The sequence below is a fragment of the Rhipicephalus microplus genome, chromosome 2, assembly GCF_043290135.1.
Source record: "Rhipicephalus microplus isolate Deutch F79 chromosome 2, USDA_Rmic, whole genome shotgun sequence".
Classification (NCBI taxonomy): Eukaryota; Metazoa; Arthropoda; class Arachnida; order Ixodida; family Ixodidae; genus Rhipicephalus; species Rhipicephalus microplus.
The window spans coordinates 250,790,283-250,813,836 of record NC_134701.1 but is presented as its reverse complement, the minus strand read 5'-3'; the positions used below and the strand labels follow the sequence as shown (position 1 = coordinate 250,813,836).

Below are 23,554 nucleotides of genomic sequence, written 5' to 3'. Positions count from 1 at the left end.
TCTAAGTTGGCTGGGAAAGCCCATCGGCGCCTGTCGCACGCGCGCGTTGGCTGGAGTGTTGGTTGAGACACGGCCGTGGTAGAGACGCCGCCGACACCACTGCGCTCGGGCTCCGGGCCGGGCCGCACGGCCATTGGCTCGGCATAGCACGTTCCCTGTGGCTATCGCCGTCTGGTGGCTGCCGGTGGAAGGCACCATCTTCCGTGCCACCACGAAGGCTGATTGATTTGTGGGGTTTAACGTCCCAAAACCACTATATGATTATGAGAGACGCCGTAGTGGAGGGCTCCGGAAATTTCGACCACCTGGGGTTCTTTAACGTGCACCCAAATCTGAGCACACGGGCCTACAACATTTCCGCCTATATCGGAAATGCAGCCGCCGCAGCCGGGATTTGAACCCGCGACCTGCGGGTCAGCAGCCGAGTACCTTAGCCACTAGACCACCGCGGCGGGGCCGTCACGAAGGCCGCGGTCGGCACACTAGTAAGTACATTCTAGGCACTATACTAGTAGCTAGCGTGCACAGTTAAAAAAAACTAAGAAGTCAACCAAACAAACAGCGTTCTCGGCGTTGGCGTTTCACAGCAGCGTCTCGAGCACACATTTCCGCATGTTCTTGAGAGGCGCCCAGCCAGCGGAGGGTCGAGAGTGAGGCGCGAGTGGACGAGAATGTGGGGCGCAGGGAGGAGAGCGAGCGAATGGCGAGAGAAGGAACGGCGAATAACTGCACATACCCTCTCCTATACTCTCTCGCACCACATGCTGCGGTTGCGCATGTGGTGCGCAAGTGCATGCGGTGTCGCAAGCGCACGCGCCCGCAGCTGCTGCTATGGGAGAGGGAGTGAGAGCGGAGAGATAACAGCTGCTGGTGGGCGGACACCGCCGGATGCCTGACTTAGCCCGATGTTACGACCGTCATCCTTATAGAAGTTCTTTCGGCGGTTGGAAACTAGACGAAAAGTTTTAGACGCATACCAATCAAGGATGTGCCGTCGAGACAGGCTGATTTCCCCTTTGCCCAGGGTGAACAAAGGTGTCCTAGGACCGGTCCGGCGCTAAGAAAACGCACGACACAGGAAAGGCCATAGTCACCTCGACACCACATCAGGTACAGAAGCTGTCCGGGCCAACAAGGAGTCACAGGGGCAATTTCCGAAGACATCGTAGATTTGGAGAGACCTGAACCAGCGTGGTATTTGCTGTATTGGCTGGAAGCTAAAACCGAAACCGGTCGTAGCTTCACCTTTCGAGGAGAAGTGAAGTCTCGGAGATTTCTAGCAAACTACGAGAGATTAGTCGACCTCTCCTCATTCGCCCTCTTTCCGTAGAATCGGCTTAATAGAGTGGCAAGGTTCATAACAAGCTGTCAAGCCACAACATTGTCCTACCCGACGCAAACAGGCAAGTTAGGCACGAGTACCGGGAGCCGGGCTTTCCGAACACAACCCTCAGCTCCGAGAGAATTCTCGGCACTCCAGTCATCTATAGGTTCACCAGACGTGCGCAAAGTGTTGGTGACGGGTGCAAAACGTGGCGTGGTGCGTTCGTGACCATATTTTGGCATCGTTTAAACTGGCTCTTCCACGTGCATTGTGTGGTGTCTTTCCCCGCCTTCGTGGGTGGAGCACCTATACCATCGAGCGACGTATAGGCTGAAGCCGCCGACAATGCGCCAGGGGTTGGCAACGCGACGCTATATAAGTGGAAGACCTTTTGTATACTTTCAGTTCAGTTTTGCATTCCTTCAGCGAGCTTCGTCCAGAGCAAGACCTTCAGCCGGTCTCCTCGAGCTTGAGTTCTCCGAGCGCATTTGTGAGCTCCTCAGCCCCGTAAATAAATTGTTGTCGTTAGTACGAGCGCCTGATCTGATTTGTTCGACGATGGTTCCTACGACGGGGGCCCGCTACCAAAACAGACCCGCAGAACCAGGAGTCGCAACACCGACTAAGAAATGTATCCAACGTCTTTATAAGATAGCTTATGAGAGGCGTCCTTAGTCCAGGACACGTCTGTTGAGCTGGAGCAGAGTCCCAGGTCTTCGCTACCAGCCTTGAATGACCCATTCCCGAAGGTCGTTGGTGAGGTAAGGATTGAGGAATTTAAGTTACGATTTTCTGCAGCCTCCTACCACGTGTTGAAGAGACCCAGGTTCTCTGCAGAAGTGGCATCACGAAGAAAATTACGTAGAAGCTAGGAAGTGATTTATGGTTACGTGTGGCAATGTGTTGACCGCAGAGCGGTACAGTCGCAACAGCAAAAGATTAGAATAAGTGACCGGAGGCCGCAGCCGCGAAATTGCGACACGTGGCCTGCTGTTGATCACGAGCACACCTACAGCGACAGTTCCATTTTTGTTTATTGACAGTTTTCTCTCTAAACTACTTTTTCAGATTGGCTTTAATTTCATTTTAGTTTCATTTCAGTATCCTGCCACCCGGTTCTTGGCCCATCCCCCTCTGTGGGTGAGCGCCATTCATCTGAGGTCATCAGCATCAGTTCCAAGCACATTCCATTTTCCGAATCAGGGGTGGCCGACGGACAGGCGGAAAGCACCGGTCTCTTCTTGCCGTTCGTCCATCCGAAATATCATACTTTAGAAACGCTTGTTTGTCGATATCGGCCGATGTGGCTATGCACATGATTTTTTTATGCGAAGTATCTTATGGGCTCGACTTGTCATCTCCTGTCACGGTGTGTCATGAGTCACAGTCCATCACAAAAACGGGCGTGTGCAACTAAAATTGGGCAAATATTGCTGCTCGCCGCCGGTCCACTAAAAATGAAGAAGGCAACAACGAATTGTTAGCTCAATAAATTGCCGACTGAGACAACCTTTCCTGCATGCCGTATACAGGGAACTGAAACCGGGCGTTGTTGAGACTCGGGAGCATCCCGTCGCTGCCTCCAGTTGATGGGCCCGGTGGTTGCAGCATCTCCGCACTCACACTGTCATTGGGAACACGGGTCAGGTGGATCTTGACATTGCTAGCTGGCCCCCGTCGTCGGAGCCATCGCCCAACTTCTCAGAGATGAGAGGCACTCGTAAGATACGACAGAAATTTGTTTACATTGAAGCGTCTACCTTAGCCTCTCGCTGAGGCTGGTGCCAGTCTGTCTTATATAAATTTTGCCGCGTATCAACAGTGTATTGTATACCACACCACATGCCCACGTTACAATCCGCCAACAAATATATTTAACAGCACTCCCTTTTCACATTTGCATCCTTATTGTCGCTCCTGTGGTTGTAAACCTTTGTTTGATAGTACGCATGTAACCATCAGGCACGTGAATCAGGGATCACGTGAAATCATCGAGTCCTTCCACATCAAGAAAAACCATATTAATTGCAGTTCCGCCCCATCAATCTATCCTCACGTTTGTGAATTCATCAGCCTACTTAAAAAAACCGACAATTATCGGCAATGGACCAACGGTGAGGGTGCTCATGAAGCCGAAATGCTCGCATTCTCTTCTTTTTAGAAAAGACAACAGTTTCTAGCTCAGCGCTTTTCGCGTGTCTTCCTCTATGCTGTCTATCGTCTTTTTGTGCTGCGTTTCAACCATGGGGATTCTCAAACCAGGATTATTCTTAATATTTATTTTATTTGCATCTTTTTAGATTGTATACGGTCATGTACAACGCCGATTTTTCCCTCACGACCAATGACGCTGACGACTCAATTTATACGTTCCAGTGTCCCTACACTGCCACAGTTATCAGGTATGAGTAGTACTACCTACGCGATCCAGCTAGTACACGTATGCGAAGAAAGTATACCGTCTAAGCCGGGGATCGATACAATGTCTCGGACTGACGAAGCAGTGTTCGTGATATGGTCCATCTTACAGTGGCGCCTACCAGTTATCTCCCATGACGACACAGACTTCAGAGGCAATTAATTCATTTGTGAGTGTGAGACCGAAGTTTGTGATTTCTGCTACCCACGATCTCACAGAATATGCACTATAGTCATCAGCTAAAGAAACGATAAAACAAAGCCAATCAGTAATATTTCAACTCGCGCACAACTTTCACCCTCGGAAAGGGCGTCGGGTCATTATAGCAGTTGAAATATGTCGTTTCAGGCATTAACTTTAATGTTACTCTCTGAAACACGTAGCTTGCCTCAACCATCCGGATGCCCCACGGGGTTTATGGAAACTCGTTGTGTGTGCAAGGCGCTAAAGAGATGACATGTCCTCAGCAGGATAAAAAAGATAACAGGCTGTATTTTGTCGCTGTTCTCGTCCCAGCCGTCTACCAGAACATGCATCTTCTCTGGGGAACCATGTGGGCGCTGGATGGACACTCGTAGAGGCTCTTGAACTTGGGCCAGTGCGTCAGCGCCATGTTCAGCCTGCGCGTGGTGCCGGAAGACAGCGGGACCAAGGTCACAACACGCACCGCAAAAATATTAACAGATTTGGCCGAATGTATTATTCGGTCGCGTCCCGTTTCCACTGCGTGGGCTCAAATCACTTCTACGTATCGTTAAATACGCACTAATGGACAGGCGTTGTCTATTTTGTCCGTTTTGCAGCAAAGCATTCTTTTTCTGTAAAAACGTGAAATGCGATTGTAAAGCTAGCTTCTCTACAATACGATGCTGTTTGCGGAGGAGTTCGTTTCTTTCTATTCATTCTTGTTTTATTTTAATTTTTTTTTCTGTCAACGTGCGTTCGAAGATTGAAAACTATTGACACGCGTTACCAAAGGATAACTTTATCTTGGTAAACGTCATCGCTATCGTAACTGATTGAAAATGATCGGAATCGTATCAGATCATAAAAGTTCCCCCCAAATCATAGCGGCCCTCTGGTAATACATTTTTGTACACACGACATTGAACGCTTCAAGTGACTGAAGGTGCATGCGATTCACTCTACGGAAGCTAAGCGGTTATTAACGAAAAGTCACGTAGGCAAGCTGATCACATATTAGCAAATGCCCCACGACGGCACATTTTAGGCGAAAGCGTGAATACGTTCACGACTACGCGCGACAATGCCTCGCGATATGATCCATAGGCTAAACACTGTTGTACACTTTGGTGGCTATTATTATTATTATTATTATTATTATTATTATTATTATTATTATTATTATTATTATTATTATTATTTACTAGGCCTTCTGGACTTTTGACTGTGTCACATACGAAGTCTATAAATCATTCCGTTACCATTGGTAAGTGGCCAATAATTATTTATTCAATCAATGAATTAACTAATCAACCATTTCTTTATTTAACGTGCCCAGGAACAACCATACGGTCTTTGTGGCGGCGCACGCAAATATGAAAGAAAAAAAATACAATAAAGATAGTCTCAATAATAATAATAATAATAATAATAATAATAATAATAATAATAATAATAATAATAATAATAATAATAATAATAATAATAATAATAATAATAATAATAATAATAAAAGCCGCACTATCTATTGCTAGTTTGCTTTGATAATGCATGTCCTGAAATATGAGTGCGTCAGCGGCTTTTGTTGCTCTCCGAGAGTCGCTTGCCTTATAGCCTCACGGTAAGTCACGTGCAGTGAAAGCTTGCCTCTATCACAAAATGCATGGCAAGCAAGGCCACTGACCACGAGCAGATCAGAGAGAGAAGCGCTATGTCTCTTCCCAACCCTCCACGTATGAAGAAAAGCAATTCAGCGCCAAGTCTCCTCTATACACTGCTAGCTAGCGCGGATAAATTTGACGCAACGCAGCCCTTACCTCTCTTGCGCTATGCGCTTTCCGCCTTTCTTCTGTACCTGTGCTGCGTCGTTGAAAATACGAGTGCAAACGCCCTGAAAATATAATAGAAGAGCAGCCACCTTAGCCCTTCCAGCTCCGCCAAACAGCACATCATCGTGGAGGAAGACGAGTAAGGTTTAGCTGAGCTATTTGTTTAAGTCGAACATATGGCGAACAGTGCACAAATGAGCGTAGGAGCATTTTCTTTTTCGAATCGCCTTCCCCCTTTCTCCTGAAAATCTAGTCCCCTGCACTCATGGGGGGGGGGGGGGGGGCAGCTCATGTAAGTCAAATACTTAAAGCCAACCTGTATCGGGTCAGAAGCCATACTCAGCTAGTGCACTAAACAAAATAAGGGGGGGGGGGACGCAGGGCATTCGGGCCTCCAACCATCCATCTCCCCTACATAAGACTGTGAAAGGTAGTAGAATGAATTCATCTTCGCAGCTACAAATTGTTCATAATTGTTAAGAGTTGTTACGTCACCTACTTCTTATGCCTTACATTAATAGGACATGTTGCTCTTTTGCATGACAGTATGTAGCATCCAGCAACGTTAAATTGAAAAAAGTGAGAGTCCGTTTAGCTAGCTGACGTTTCAAAAACAAGCGTGTGTACTTGAGTCCGACCACAAATTATTCCATAACATGGAATTTCCAAGAGCAGAAATTAGTTCCTGGCATAGTCGTGTTCATTCATAGACAACTGTCAGGATTTCACCGAGGAAGGATATCCAAGGCTAACTGCGAGCTCCCACTTTGCAGCTCGTCGCAGTGGTTCATTGTGCCTACGGTGCTTGAATGCCGACGCGAAGATGGCGGGACCGAATCCCGGTCACGGCAGCCGCATTTTGATGAAGGCGAAATACCATAAAAGCCCATGTGCCTAGGTTTAAACGCACACTGGAGAACTTTATGTGCTCTAAATTTCCGGAGCCCTTCACCACGGCGACTCTGATAAATCACACAGTGGTTTCGGAACGTGAAATCTCCAAAATCACTATTCACCCACCTTCACAAGCGCTCTTCTTTAGACGTGATTCCAGACGACTTACGTGTGCCAACGAGAGGAAGAAGATGTTGTCGCCGGAGAAGTGCTTGATGTCTCGCAGCCGGATGTCCTTGTCGGGTCCGACGCGCGACTGGACGACGCGCTTGTACTCCCGGAAGAGCACGATGACCACCGCGCTGTCGGCGATGTGGTCGTACAGCTCGGACTCGTCGGCCAGCTTGAGCGAGCCGTGCGCGCCGCGGAAGCACTTCTCCACCTCGTGGTAGCGCGCCATCAGCGTCTCGCCCCACCAGTTGCGGTACTGGGCGCTGTCCGTGATGGTGCGACCTGCGTGCGCAACGACCCAACACAAAGCTCTGGGATGTTTAGTGTTCGCTTTGTATACCACGTACCCCGATGGGAAAGGGCTCCGATCGGGCCTGTCTATCACAGTTATATGTTTGAATTGTGGAGCGGGACATGCCAAAAGTAACTGATCTTATGCAAATTAAAATGTATACTACTTTAAAAAAATGTTAGTCTTGCAAGTCAAAATCGGGAATCAATCGGCATGGGCGGGGCATGCAGTGCGAAAGCTATAGATAACCACTCTTCATACAACAGAGAAACAGACTGAATTTCAAGAGGAGACAAGCGCCCGAGGGGAATTTTCATCAAGTGGTTGTTTATAGGAGAAAATATTGAGAGAGAGAGAGCAATAATAAGGGACAAAGGTTGAAGAGGCAGATTACATTAAGTTGGTGCAGATGAAGTGGCCGCAGCAAGCACAGAGAAGGGTTAATTTATTGGCAAAACATCTAATAGGCCTAGCCTTGCGCTGGTCGTCGTCAGGATGATGATGATGACGACGATAATGATGATGATGATGATGGCGATGACGCTGTATAATTTTCGAGCAGTCACCGAAGAGTTCAAACATGGGTTTTTGTACTTCGGGACTGGCGGAGTACGGATCGGAACAAATAGCAATGAACGACGACAGGAGCATACTGATGACAGGGCGAATTGCATTAATTAGGGCGCAAGGAATATATACCGAAAAATGAACGGATTTTCTGGCATAATACGACAGGTGATCCCACAACTAAGAAAAAAGTCACGGCATATCCACGGAGTGATTGATGACGAATGGGGCGAAGCGTCCATGAGCCCGTCCGTGCTTTCGTCCATCTGTTCGTGCTTGCTTCCGTCCGCCCGTGCGACCATTCGTGCGCCAACCCATGAGTCCGTTCGTCTGTCCACGCGTTAGTCCATGAGTCCGTCCATCCGTCTGTCCGTCCGTTCATGCGTCCATTCGTCCGCGCGTCCATTCATCCGTCCATCCGTCTGCTAGCCTGTCTGTCCGTCCTTCCGTGCATCCATCTAGTCAACACTCCAAGTACTGCCATCTCCCATCTCGCATCCCCTGTGACACATACCCACTCTAGAGCGGGTATGCGCCACCGGTGGTTAAGTACTACTCCATGCATACGGAGGAGCACGCCCCAAGGAGCTTCGCCCCTAAAAAAACGAGCAAGAACCCGGCATTTAACGTAGAAAACGTGCTCCTTCTTGCTCCTTTGCTGACGTCATATATTGTCAGATTTTTTTTTAGCCAGTCATCTGATGTATGACGTTACACAGATTGACAGTTTCTTTTTCTATTTCTTCGTCTGCTTTTCCGCAATAAATTCCCTCGACAGTAAGCACTCGTCGCGGTGGCCAAATTTTCGATGGAAGTGGAAATGCTTGAGACCCGCCCGTGTGCTTGGATTAAGGTGCACGTTAAAGGACCAAAGGTGCTCGAAATTTTCGAAGCCCTCCACAACGGCGTATCATAATCGTATGGCGGTTTCGGGACGTTAAACCCTAACAATTAATAGTCTTGTCTTTGTCGTCTCTTCTTTTGTCAAGTCTGGCACCCCACCACCCCTCAGTTATAGAACACAAACTGGCTCATGTCATAAGGCTCCTATGAAAAGTGAATTCGATTATTAATAGAATGAAAAAAAAATGGCTACAGTTCTTGAGCGTTCACATATACTTAAGTGGAAAAACAATGCTATAACAAACAAGCAATAAGAATGCTCGCACGCAAAGTGTTAATGCATGCGTGTGTCTACTTTCATTTTTACTCGTCTGTTACAACGCTGTTTTGTCAACTTGTTCGGACATATAGCTGTGATAATCTACTTTAATGCAGCGTGACGAGACGAGCAACTGACATTGTCCCGTCTTCACATGCAGTCCCGAATTACTATAAAAAAGCATATTGTTAAAATATTTTGAAGCCCAATCAACTATGAGGATCAATGTGTCAGCTTGGTTCGCGACAATATTTGTGGTCTGCAGTGGATTAAGACGTCAGTGCCATGGAAGGACATAATCTAAAAGCACATGAAAATTACTGCTCTTTAAGGAGCAACCAAATGCAATCCAGGCGCAACCACGGCGCACGGTGGTATTTGATCATCTCACCTCGGTAGTCGATGGCCTGGAACATCTTCACGCCGATTCGCCAGCCGTACATGGGGATCGAAAATGGCCTGCACGCAGCATCGACGGGGCGCAATGGAGTTACACTGCATCACGCTGAGCATTACACAGATTTCTAATTGCAGTGGTGTTTGTTGAAGCACAAGCTGGTACACGTTACCTCGAAGACAAAAAATAAAACAAAAACAAAAAATGGCACTAATATTGGATCTAAGGAGCCGTCCTTGTATGCTTTCTTGCACCTAGTGACACGAGTTTTCTTGCCGTAATAAATCGCGCTCAGTTGATCATCAGCGCTCGTGCTGTGTTCTCCTTCTATTGTATCCAGTTTTCGTACTGTTTAACCCATAAGGATTTCTCATGCCAACATTGTCTGTGAGCTAGAGTAAGAGTTCAGCGCACGTAATCAAATACAACTTCAACTCACAGGAATGAGTCTCCGTAATACAGCGGTGGCTCGAACAAGCTGGCAGGAATGTCTGAAGACAAACAAAAGAGAGAGGAAGAAAACGCGCAAATGATTACGCGCGAAGAAAAAAAACAATAAAATGAGCTTTTTCACTTGCGTTCGTTTCAACTTAATGGCGATCTGACCGTGGGGTCCAAACAATGACTCACACAGAGCGTTGTTGTCGGCGTCGTAGAACGGGTCCTGCTGGAAGACGGAGCCCTTCCACCTGAGCGAAGAAGCAAGTGGGAACTGTCAGCGTTCGGACGCAATTGAGCGTTCACAAGCGAAACGGCGTGACCGCCCGTCCTATAGCTTACTCGAAGTCCTGGATAGTTTTGTGAGCTTGGGACTTGGCGAACTCGAAGCCCGCATTCCGGAAGCTTTTGACGATCTGGCCGTACTTGTACTGCAGCTTTTTCTGCGTTTGGTGATTAATTAACGAACAATAGACAAGAGTGTGGTTAGAACAATACACACCCAAGGGTAAGTCTAATCGAAGTTTTACCAAGACAATTCTTAGAAGCTTATATAACAATCGACGAGGGTGTCAATGTGTGTTTCGGTATTGCAATCTACTTGATTATAACGTAGCCTAAAGGCATCAACAACAAAAGAGGCACACTCCACTCGACACAACACAACACTGCGCTGCGTTGAGTGTGCCTTTTCTGTTATCCCTGTCTTTAGGCTACCCTACCATCTAGTAATGTCAGTGTCATGCCATTTGCACACGCTTATTTATTTATTTATTTATTTATTTATTTTATTTTATTTTATTATACACTCAGGGCCAGAGGCATTACAGAGGGGAGTGGTACAGAACAAAGGCATACATGAAGTAGCATGGTTACAAAAAAGTTGTGTACATAAAAGGGAAAAGGAAAGACATAACACATTAGTATTATCGCAACAATGTGGTCACACAAACACAGATTAAACATTAGATATTTCTGCATATACAATATTGGCTAAGGCAGCACGGAACAGTATTGTGTTGTGCTGCGCGCGATGGGGTCATATTTGCAACTAAACCTCGAATGTTTCTATGAGAAGTTGATATTTGCTCATCGATGGCATAACGCTTGCACAACATGGTTAAACACGAACAAAAAAAAAAGAACGAGGACAAAAGTTCTGCACTTTGGCATTTTGTTTTCACTTTCATCTATCTTCGGGAATGAAAGCTCGCGAAGGAACATTCTGGGGGGTTATTAATCACTGTGGTGGTACTGAATCACATTTACCTAATTCAAAGGACCGTAATCTTATAATCTAATCTTTCAAAAGAGTTGTTAGCCTAGGTCGTACTTTCTCTGTTACAACTGCAGCTAAAATGACGTGCACAATACTCATACTTGAAATAAACAACCAAGGCTACACGAGCGGCGCTATAGAGAAGCCTTCAAGTGATATTGAAGTTTTCAATGATGGTAGGCGTCGGTAATACCACGGTTCTTCAGCACCAGTTTCTGGCAATAACAGGCAACATTTATGAATGCGCCCTCGGGAACCGCTTCGCAGGAACATGCTTACCCAGGAGCGGTACCACTGTTTCATGTACTGGTACTCCTTGGTCTCGTACGGGTAGAAGTAGTAGATGCGCATGCGCCGGAGCTTGTTGTTTAGCGTGCTCTGCTCAGTGTGGGGGTAGAACGAGTTGATAGACATGCGCTTGAACGACTCCTTCAAGTTGGCGATGGCGCGGCTCGCCTGCGAGTAGAACACACAAAGCATGTTTTTGTGTGTGTGCATGCAATAGAGAGATCGGGTTCCCAAATAGCCTTTGGCTAGTAGAGTGCTTTTATCATTTCCAGAAGTAAATAAATAAATAAATAAATAAATAAATCTGGGAAAAGGGAGAGCACTGAAAGTATAAAGAAAGGAAGAAAGGAAGAAATCAATGAATGAATGAAGCAAGGAGTGGTTAGATGGGAGAGGAGAATGAAAATTGCACTAAAACGTAGTGCAAATGAGTCGTACTTTTATTGATTCGAACAGTATCGAATTGAACTTTCATGGCATCACTGTACCACGGCCATTTCTTTTATTTTGCAAGAGAGCCAAGTGAATGCGATAGCTGGTCTTAATAAGATAATAAACTAACGCCGAATCCGACGAATATTGTCAGCGCAATTATGATTTCCCTGAAGGCAAGAAAACTAGGCTAGGTTAATTTGTTAACACGTCCTAATGAGTGAGTGAATGAATGAATGAATGAATGAATGAATGAATGAATGAATGAATGAATGAATGACCTAACGGACACACCTCGGCCCGCTTCGTCTCGGTGTCTTTGAAGGTGATCTTGGCGGCCGTCAGCAGGAGGGGCTTGAAGTAGGGCTCCATGACGTCCAGGCATCGGGTTCGTTTCGAGGGAGGCGGCCGCAGGGCGTGGCCGTACTTATACATGAACTGGAGGATCTTCGACTCCTTGGGCATCAGCAGCGGGCTCAAGAACTGCACCAGCCGGAAGACGATGAAGTTGTTCACCGTGCCCCTGCACAGCACGCCGCGAGGACGAGCCGTCAATCGCACGCTGGTCGCGCACTGTCCTCAACAGAGCGCTAGGCTAGCATCAAGCACTTCGACTATCGGCAACGAGTTTCCGCAGTCGTCGCAAACCGAGCTTAGACACGCGAGGACAACGCGACGATGTTTCGAAAATTCGCGCAGGCATCTGGCATTGACAGAACAGGTAACCGAGCTGATTGCGCTGCGCACCTTAGTTGGTCATGCGTGAAGATGCAGTGATTGTAACATCAGTGAATAGTTTGATTTCCTACGCCGGCGTGCAACGCGGTTGCCTGGTGGTACCTGTAGCTGTCCGTAGTAATGCTGCCTTTGTCCTCTAATTAATAGAGTTGTCTTTCTTTTCCTATTAAGGGGGAGGCGTGGAACTTAAGGACCAAAAGTCAGCCAAAAAAATCAAGTTGTTGCGGACAGTCCTTGCGCGTTCTTGACGTCATTCCACACTTATTTCCAACTTTTAATAGCTCAATACTACCCCATTGTATCATTATCCTACATTAAAAAACCGAAAACCTTAAAATTGAGAGCGAACAGAGATCAATTTGCACATACTCCCAGAGATGGAGGAGCTATATTTTTTTGTTGTACAAACGTTATCATAACTATTTTGCGTTTGTTTCTGAGATAAACCGATACGATGTGCCATAAGGCAAGTTTTGTCATAATACTTCCATGAGAAAATGTTCTGAATCAGAGCTTTTGTTTCAAGTATCAATGAGTGCACTTTCTAAATCTGGTTCAATAGTCATAGTGCACAACATTGGTTGCAAATGGCTTAGAGCAATAGTTGGGACTTTTGCGACAAACTATGAACATCTACTATGGATTCTGCAGGCTTTACATTTCTGTGAAGGCCGCTTTTAGTTAGCTAACTAGGCCTTAAACAAAGAGGTAACTGTTTGTGTTATTTTGTAAACTACTTATAGAAAAAGAAGCACAGTTGAATATCTGAAATCGGCTAACAAATATGCCTAAACTCAGCACACTCCGACAAAAATCGATCAATATTCTAAAAAAAAAACGTTTGTAAGTGCCACCACGTCTCCCCTTAACCTCGATCGTCTCTTAAAAACAGAGATGTTAGTAAGGTGCATCTAAAGAGCACCAGGAGACACTGTTGAGTCTACTCAAAACACTTCCAAACTTCATACCACCTTAAGAGCTTCATTATAGTGACACGTGTAATTAAATAGTTATAACGCTTTGACAAAGGCAGAAGAAAGTCTGCTTTTGCACTAAAACAGAAACCCAAGAAATTTAGGCTTCGTAAGCTCACTCAACGTACACATCTATATGAATACAAGTGATGTATTGCATTTCATCTCTCTCAGAATACGACCACTATGGCTGACAGCGTCACGTAGCGTCACGTACACAGGCCCAGACAGATCAACCTCTCCAGACTGCATGGTCTGTCAGAGGCAAGTCACAGAATGTTTGAAGATACCCTCACGTATGGCATGCTTGAATGCGCAGGCAACCTTTTGAAGCGCGTCTAGTTTGTGAACGATCCTTCGGATTAACAGCTCTTGTGTGATGGAGGTTGACTTTGGGCGCTCAAATTTAACAGCGTCAAGAGAACTTGCTACTAACACTTGCTCCACTGTGCAGTAGACTCTTATTTCCTTGATGCTTTACGAAAATGCATGATTTTTACAACATTTGCTCTTTTAGGCGTCCCTCATGGCCCATCTAACAAGGGGCAGCGCTAAAATCGATCACTATGCGACACCGGGCCGATCTTTTGCTTCTCAGTGACCATTAGTTTCAGTCTGTTTAACAGAGTTTAGTCTCAAAATGGATTTAAATTCTGAAAGTCAGCCTAGATAAGATATTACACGACAGAAGGTGAAATAGGCGCAATGTGTGTGATAACGGCATTTGGTTGCCAATTAACTTATGGCATTCAAACAGCAAGCTGACTTCACCCTGTGCTTTTAAGTTAAAAGGCAAAGCACAACTTGACCATATATTGCTATGCAGTGAAGAGTGACTATTCAAAAGCAGTAGCGCAAACAGTGCAATATGAAGGGTTGCGAAAGTCCCACTGCCCATTTGTTAGAGAAAAAATAAATTACATTCTGACAAGCATAACCAGTGATTTTTAAAGGCTGCCGGATCGGTCATACAAACAAGACGTGCTCTGTTTAAGACGCACGGACACGTCGATGCATAGGTCTTTCAATGCGCTCGGTGCACGAAGGAACACGCGGCAGCTACAAGGAAAGACGCATGCTTAACAAAACATTCGCTAGCGCTAATTTAAGGCGCTTTCACTTTCTCAAGACGCCAGCTCACGTTAGTGCACTGCGAACACCAATCCAACATTCATGGCTTTCATGACATATGACCTAGGCGGTCGGTCACTAATGGCGCTTAGGAGACAGAAAGTGTTCGAGAATACTGCATCATCGGCGAGGATCTGCGGTGCGCGCTGGTATTTACAATAGACCAGCAGACGTGTGAAAACTAAGCACGAAGCCCAGCTCGCCTATGAAGCGTGGCTGTCGATTGCTGCCCGACCACATAAACGTGCGCAGGGTTTCCCATTGAAAGAAAGTGTGAAGAGGGTTCATCGCAGTCCACTGTGGCCTGCCTTTGGTAGCTGTCCATCCGTGAGTAAAGAATGGGAGAGGCAAGCAGTTCTGGAAATGCAACACCAGGGGCCTTCGGACATTAATAGTCAAAAACCTAGGCGGCCGTAGCCGTCCTCCTGAAACAGTGAGAGACAGGTCCTACTAAGTAAAAATAGGGGGCAGACTTTGTATCCCCCTTTTAGTCAATCGGAGGTGGGCTCCCCTCCCCCCTGCCTGCGCACGCCTACGAGCCCGGTCTTCGTCATGCGTAACTGCGACGGATATGAGGGGAATCCTTTCGTTTCCGCATATCTCAAGCATGTGTATACTACGCTAGGGAATAATCAGACGACGTGGGAAGTACCGATGGCTGTGCCTGCTCGCAAACAGTTCCGAGTTCTGCACACTAACGATACTCAGTTGCGTAAATGCCACACGGTAATAACAGGTATACGCTTACCATTCGGTTGTCTTGAGGGACTTGAGGAAGCGCGAAAAGTACTTCTCTGAGCGGAGCGCAACTTCGTCCTCGGGCGACATGTTCTCTCCAAGCACGTTGCTCAGGTACATGTAGATATTCCACTGCGTCGTCGTAAGAAATGACGTCAGTGAACGTGTGATCAGCTAAAGCCTGTCTGACAAATTTGGGAAGTAAGTCGTTAAAGAATCTCTTCTTCAAATCGGGGAAATAACAAAAAAAAATTCCGCCATATCCACGAAGTGAATGATGATGAGTGGGCGAAGCTCCGGAGGTAAACCTGGTAAACCATGAATCCTCTGTACATTTTGCCCACTCGATTTTATTACATCGCTCCCCCTAGCGTACGTCGCCGCACTAAATCGAACGATTGCCTTCAACCAATGACACGCGCCATATGTGACATCATTCCTATTTTATAAGATCTCGCGTCTTTCATCAGCTACAAGTACCGCTTTCTAGTTTATAACATCTTGCATCTTTTCATCATCAGCTACAAGTACCACCATCTAGTAAACACTACAAGAACTAAACGAGAGGTGGCTACATACAGGAGACGGTACCGCCATCTAGTGAACACTGCAAGAACTAAACTAGAGGTGGCTACATACAGGCTACAGGGGACGCACAGCCCGCGCCCTAAGGAGCTTCGCCCCTAAAATGGACCGAACAGACTATAAGAAATGGGCACCGCAGTCACCTTGTCGAGGAACAGCGAGCCGAGCTTGACCTTCTTGTAGTAAGGCGCCCGTGCCCGAGGGCTGGTCGTGCCCTTGGACAGCATCTGCTCCAGCTTGAAGATGCGTCCCGTCTCGTTCACATTGTCGAAGCCCAGGGTGATGGCCAAGTCGCGGATCGCCTGAAGTTTGCGAAAAGATAGCGCACTGGCTTAAGTGCCTCATGTATATAGCCATGCAGCTACTGCGTATGTGGAACGCTAAGGTCGTGCTGTCTTTTACAGATATTTCCGCGCCTATTTAAACTGCGCTGACCATCAAAAGTCAAGCGCACAAAGTACTAAGACTCGGTTAAGCACCTAGTACGAGCGAACTCTAATTAGATATGCAAGTGCTCCGTAGTTACACAAGATTTAATTCATTGATTGTCATAAACCTAAAGGGAAGGCAGTGAAGTTGTGATGTGGCGAGATTGGAAATTTTCTTGAGGATGCCCCATTCTCCCATCTGCGAGTTCATGACAAGTAATTCAATAACCGTCCGAATAGTGCATGCAATGACTTTGCATAAACAGATATGCAAACTATACGACAAACTGCACCGCTGTCAAAACTCGGTGGCAGCCCGTTCCTGAGCTCGTTCCAACCTGCCTCGAAGTGAATGCGCCCTGTTCGATCCCGTGCACTCGTTGCCATATATGAGCTAGCATCGAGTATTGTCATTTTTTTAAAGAAAACTTTTTTTTTTACCGTGGTTAAACGTTTCCTCTGTATTTCGCCTCGCACTCACGGTACAGAGGTTTCAATTCGATTCCTCGCGCCAAATTCTTTTTCTAGATTTTTTCTTTCTTGCGTTTTCAGAATATATATATATATATATATATATATATATATATATATATATATATATATATATATATATATATATATATATATATATATATATATATATATGTGTGTGTGTGTGTGTGTGTGTGTGTGTGTGTGTGTGTGTGTGTGTGTGCACGTTAAGTGACACCGACGTCGACGCCGGCGGCAAAATTCAGCCGAGAGTGAGAGTGTCCATATAATTGCTATCACGATAAAAACTTTTTTTTCACAATGGTTAAACGTTTCCTCTGCATTTCAAGCAAATACAGCAGTTATGAGTTGTTGTTTTTTTCCCGTTCAATGTTGTAAGCTTCAACAAATACTTAAGCCTGTTATTTTGCGTTTGTTTCGTGTCTGTCACGCACTCTATTTTTCTTCGATTCCGATCGCATACATAAGGAGAGGCATTTTAAGCATACAGCCATGCGGATCTCTCCGATACTCGTTGCTCCAATGCTAGTTCGCTCCATTAAAATACGATTACCATCGTTCAACTCTCGCTCGCTCATGAATCCGCGTTCACCAAACAGCCCCCAACCTGCATGTACTCTCGCTGGAAGTCGGCGTCGTCGAATAGCGCGCGCGGTGCCGTCAGTTCTGGCTCGTCCAGGTGCACGATCATGCGCTGGCGGTTCTCGAGGTCGACGTCCTTGCGCACGGTGATGAGCGGGAAGAACCAGAAGTTGCGGCCCACGCGCGACGCCAGCGTGTGCGGCTCCAGGTCGAAGCTCTTGGGCAGGAAGAACGGCTTGTGGTTGTACGTCATGTCGGCGAACACGTTCTGCAATTGCTCTTTGGCGTCCGTCACTGCGAGCCAGAAAAAAAAACGAAAGACGCGAAAAATCGTCACGACGATGAGATATATGCACGGTGTACGTGTCGCCCACCTCCTTGCATGCACTCCTGGAACAGGTTCACTCCATAACGCAGGTAGAAGTTGTCCGTGGGCTTCATGTTGGCGTGCCCTGGAAGACGGCGAGATCTTGTAACACGTGTGCGCTGCAAAGCTACAGCCTAAGTGAGAAGCCTTTCGATGTGCGAATTCTGGCACGATATTACAATTTACATATAACGCCGTTGCACGCGACACTGCATTTGCATATCTGTACTTGCACGTTTTTATTTATTTACGTGTGGGTCAGTTGAGCCGAAGTTTCAAAACACACACACACACACACACACACACACACACGCGCGCGCGCGCGCGCACACGCGCACACACACACACACATACACACACACGCACGCACACACACACACACACACACGCGCGCACACACGCACACACACACACACACACACACAGACACACACACACACACACACGCGCGCGCGCACACACACGCGCACACACGCACACACACACACACAGACACACACACACACACGCGCGCACACACGCGCACACACGCACACACACACACATACACACACACTCACGCACACTCACAAACACACACACACACACACACGCGCGCACACACGCGCACACACACACATACACACACACTCACGCGCACTCACAAACACACGCATACACACACACGCACACGCGCGCACACACACACACAAACACACACAACACACGCACGCACACACGTACACGCACACATACACACAAACACACGCACACGCACGCACACGCATACACACACAAACACACGCACACGCACGCACACACACGCACACGCAGACGCACACACGCACACACACACACGCACGCACTCACAAACACACGCACACGCAGATGCACACACACACACACACACACACACACACACACACACACAGCGTTATACAGCCACCATAAACATATTATTATTATTATTATTATTATTATTATTATTATTATTATTATTATTGTTGTTGTTGTTGTTGTTGTTGTTGTTGTTGTTGTTGTTGTTGTTGTTGTTGAAACTGCCTCAAAAGCCCCAGTATAAAGTTGTGCTAAACACGTTATTGTACCTACCTTGCGTCGCGAATACTCGATCGCGATTTATACATCCGTGCTTGGATATGAGCCGAGGTTGATTACCCCCGTGGACACATTGCCGAATCTCAATACCATAGTCTATACAAAATAGTTTAGAACTATGTTTGTACGGGACCCCACCGGAAATATGCGCTGTATTGATGTACACGAAAAGAACCTTCCTCGAAGCAGCCAAATCAGTGACGACGTATGCATAGAGAGAAAAGCGTGCCCACTTACAGTTGGCGAGCACCTCCTCGACAGCGGCCCTGAGCTGCTCCTGGGCGCCCTGCGTGATGGGGTACTTGGAGGCCGAGTTTGCCACGCTCACGTGGTATCCCTTGCAGGCGTACGTGTAGAAGTCGTCGCACGGCTCACGGCTCCACTCCACGTAGCCCATGACGCGACGGGCTTGTTCGAAGCACGTGGCGTTCTCGCAGAACACCGCGTTCTGCAGGTTCAGCGGTGCTTTGTTCACGGCTGCAAAAACGGCGACAAGGGTGCGGTGGAACTTGGGCGTCGGCGAGACAGCGCCTCTTAATTGCACGCGTGCTGTGACACCGGTATACTCACGATTCGTCTGCAACGTGAGCACCACGAACAGCGTGAGGGACAAGACGATGAGAAGCACCAGGCAGATGCTGCTGATCAGTCCGACTTCGATTTTGCGACGGTTCGGGCTCTCCTCGATCATGTCGAGCCTGTGCTCGCAGAACAGAGAGTGCGATAGCAATAACACCTTGTATAATCGCCTTACTGAATATAACGGTAAACTATATGACGCGAGACGCGAATTTGAAAATATATACATGAACGTCGCACTGAGTCCAACATGGGCCAACTTCAGCTGCGCCAAATTCTTCGTACACGTTTTTGTTTTGTTTAGTCTAAAACAAGTTTTCACCGAGAATTCTTACAACTTCTCTGCAGTAGACATTTCTTCAATATGGAAAGTTCAATAGTTTTGTAGATATACAGAAATACTCTTCAGAACAGTTACAAGCGATGTAATTTTTCGCTACAGCAACCGACTTAAACATTCTACGTGATTCCCTACATGACCCAACCCTGGCATAACGATTTTCGGTATACTAGTAATGATTTAAATAGTAGCATGTAAGCCAGCGAATTACGATCGCAGTTAGGTGATATAAGCTTGTACGCCCACTCCTATGAAATTGCTGGCGAGTTATCACAACTAAGCTAGTATTTTAGCCAGTGCATTTGACCAGATGTAGCCTCGGCATGCTTAACTTTTCTGTGAAATCCACATGAAGTTTGGGAGCGACCTGAGTACATTTATGAGCCGAAATTGACCAAGGTTATACCGACAAGCAATATAACTTGTCTTGAAGACGTGCTGATAACTTTAAAGGGTCTTCGGAGACTCGTACAAGCTATAAGCACGATTGGGAGGCACGGCGTCAAAGCGTACATCGACCTCTACCCACAGCGGATTGCAGGGTGAGTAGGAACATATTTTTTTTTTTGTCAGGAAAGAGGAGGACGGGGTTTCAATCAGCCGACGTTCGTACGCATGCTTGTACGTGAATGTGTATATACACGCATCCCTCAAAAATATCAAATATTGCACAAAAAATCAAATATTGCGATTATTGATTACGCCCCCTTCCCCCTTGCCGTCGCTGGCTGCACTAGTGGCGATTTGATTGATAAAAATTCTGCAGACGAAGCAGGAACAAATGAAACATGGACACCTACAATAGGGCATGTTGGTTTCTTTGCTCACTTATAAGAAATATTCCCCCTTCAAATCCCCGCATACTAAAGCATACCAAAGAAAGCGCTCTTTCTGGGGCGTGCATTTGTGTTTGTGGATAATGTTCGGAGTGAAAGTTGAGCGCGTGCAGCCTTTAGTAGAAGAGCAGCAAGCCTACAGCACTGTTTTATTTTTTCTCATATCAAGTATAGAGTTCTCATAAAATTTCGCAACATTCACAGCAGTACGCCCGAATTGCTGTTATACACCCAACGAGAGCACAGTTGAACCCAAATTTCATTCAGCACGTGATATCGCTGGCTGTGCAAGGTGACTGCTTCCATGCGAGCCTCCGACGAATGGATGTCCGTAAAAGAAATAAAATTAAAAATAACGAGAGAAAGTAAAGCACTCATAACATGAAAAATGCATTGACTCTGTCAGTGGGAACTCGGAATCCCATGTGTGTCAGAAAAGAGATGTCATAAAACGCCATGCTAACCCTCACAATTTCGCAAATACTTAGGTCCGCTCTGTCTTTCCGACACTCACGTACGCACTCGAAGTCATTCAACGCGCGAAAGCGACAAATCGCAAACATCGAGTTCATCCTGGGAAATCTGCAACGGCAACGTGCTTCCCCCACCGTTTCTGGAGATGCTCTCGGGCAACTCAAGACTTTTCGGCTCCTATACGGACACCTATATACGGCGATTCAGAAGTGCGATCTCCGCCGCCCTTACCATGTCCGAGGGTGCTGTCGGGCCGAGGAGGTAGCGCTCGTGGTTGTGGTGCGCCGCTCAGTGGTCAGAGTGGACATGGCGGCGGCGGCGGGTCTCTCGCTGCAGGTCTGAGTGAATCCGCGCGGGCAGGTGACCGTGGTCCTCACCGTGGTCTACATGCGCGGCAGGCTCAGCGAGGCTCGCAGGGGTTTCGAAGAGGCGCTCGCGAGGCCGCCGGCCGCCCCCTCACTGCGCCACTGTCACTGCGCGCGCCTTGGTCGGGCACAACAACGTGCAGTCGAAAGAAGACGACGAAGAGCTTCGATTACACAAAAATTGTTTGCCTTTTTGTTAATCAAATTCAAAACTCAAAGGGAAAAATCTACTAGAAGAACCCCTACGAAAAGTTGGGCTTAAACTTGACACTTCCGGTGATTCTTTCATTTGGCGCAGTCGCATTTGGATTCAGCCACAGGAGCGTTTTTACCGCTGTTACAAATTTCTTACGAGAATCTGAAAGAATGGAATGCTAAAAATAAGTAACTTCAGTTGTTTTATGTATATTTTTTTCTTTTTGTATGTTTATTATGTTTTCTTTTCAAGGTTTTTTGTTTAGAAATTTAACACCTTTTTATTATTACCTATATTACCTAATTAATCCAACCCTCTCTTTCAAGAAGTGAATTAATTTAAAAAGCAAGGCACCGTCCCATTCATGGCCTATCCCCTAGGTGGGTTGCGCCAAGGTGTTGACGAACCAACCAATTAACTTTTTGTTATTTCCAAAGACTGTCCTTAGGCGTTGCCATTCGCGGTATCGAAAGTGCACATGCCACTTTTCTTCATTTATAATGTCTAACAGCGGACTGTGATACAGTTCATGAATCCAGTGGTCGAGGTCGGGAGGTCTGCCGGGCCTGAAACCTGCTGCAAGGACGTGGTGAAGATAGCTTAATTTCAGCCTTGTTCAAAAGTGTTCCACATTCTTATCACGGGCTGGGGCGTCACAAAATAGACACGACGTACAATGTGGGCCAATTTCTTTGTATTACGTACTAGATTCCGCATTAATTTCTCTGGGACTGGTGTGAGTCATTAGTCTTAAGATCTGCATCCATGCGTTTTCTATTTAGTTCTCACAAAAACAAGACATACTTGTATACACGTCGTGCGTATGCTTAATATAAATCTCAACATTTTCCACAATGTCACCGAAAATCGGCCTATTTTATTAACACCATTTGACAAAAAAAATAAAAATCATTTTTTTACTATGATGAGTATTAGTATGAATTATTTTTAGGTATGTTCAGTTGTAGCCGAGATAATGACTATTTTGTCTGGTCTGGACGGGAGAACAACACTCATTGCACTCCTTTAGTTTTACGTACATTATTTTTCTTATAAACATTAAATATTAAAAATGTCTAACTCATGTAATCAGTTCTTGGCTGATCCCCACGAGTGGGTATGAGCCATATTTAAGGCGTCGTCGTCGTCGTCGCCGTCATCGTCATCATCATCCTCAATGTCTGCTTTTTATTTACACAATCTCGTGTTAGTAGTTCTTTCTTCATCTTTAGCTCCTTTTCCACCCCTGGTTTGTGACTTATACCCCATAGAGGATAAAGCCACGCAACCATGACCCTAACCGACAACCCTTCCATGATGATGGTGATGACAGTGTTGTGCACTATCATCCTCATAATCAGCTATTCTTAACGTCAAGCTTCTTTTACATCTTCCCGCAAACTTACGATGCGCTTGCGCCATTTGCTGAAGGAATCGTCGCTGCCATTCCCTCGTATACGCACAGCCCTCACCCTTTACGAGCGTTGCAGGTGGCTTCTCTTGCCAAGCAGATGATTTGGGCGATTAGGTATAATGCAGTGCCACCGAGTGCATGTGGGCCCATTTTTAGCCAGAACAAGTAGTACGTGCCTTGGAAGCATGCCTGAATCAGGGTGGAGCAGTGCAGCGGTACTAGAGCAAAAGAGTGCAGTCCTGCTTTATAGTATTTTGCTTTTAAGACGGCGATCATCAACAGGGATACGCGCCACCACTATGACATGACGTCACCACTAATCCCTTTAAAACTAACACGCCGCCCTTGAAAAGGATAGGTCCTCCCATCGAAACGTCGGCCAGCTAGTCTGAGGCGCTTCCACTGTTCATCTTATGATTTGAAAAAACAGTACTTGTGTCTCAGTATTGAAATACTTCAACGCTTTATCGCTTGTATCGCGATACTGTGCAGGACACGGGAACCATGTTCCTTTTTTATCTTTTTTTTTCTCCGTGGAAGGGAGC

At 46.4% G+C, this 23,554-nt stretch overlaps 1 protein-coding gene across 1 annotated transcript; it reads right to left on the bottom strand.

Annotated features, from left to right (window-relative positions):
* Positions 1–4,215: 4,215 nt before the first annotated feature.
* Positions 4,216–21,477, bottom strand: LOC119169342 (neprilysin-1-like). Its single transcript, XM_037420448.2, has 16 exons — positions 21,266–21,477; positions 19,376–19,503; positions 19,043–19,282; positions 17,718–17,795; positions 17,369–17,637; positions 15,985–16,143; positions 15,267–15,388; positions 11,970–12,198; positions 11,235–11,411; positions 10,019–10,119; positions 9,869–9,927; positions 9,678–9,729; positions 9,233–9,300; positions 6,819–7,102; positions 5,744–5,817; positions 4,216–4,363 (listed from the first exon to the last, which is right to left on the bottom strand). Exons 1-16 carry the CDS (start codon positions 21,340–21,342, stop codon positions 4,264–4,266), a joined length of 2,217 nt encoding a protein of 738 aa, XP_037276345.2. The 5' UTR covers positions 21,343–21,477; the 3' UTR covers positions 4,216–4,263.
* Between the last annotated feature and the right edge of the window lie 2,077 nt (positions 21,478–23,554).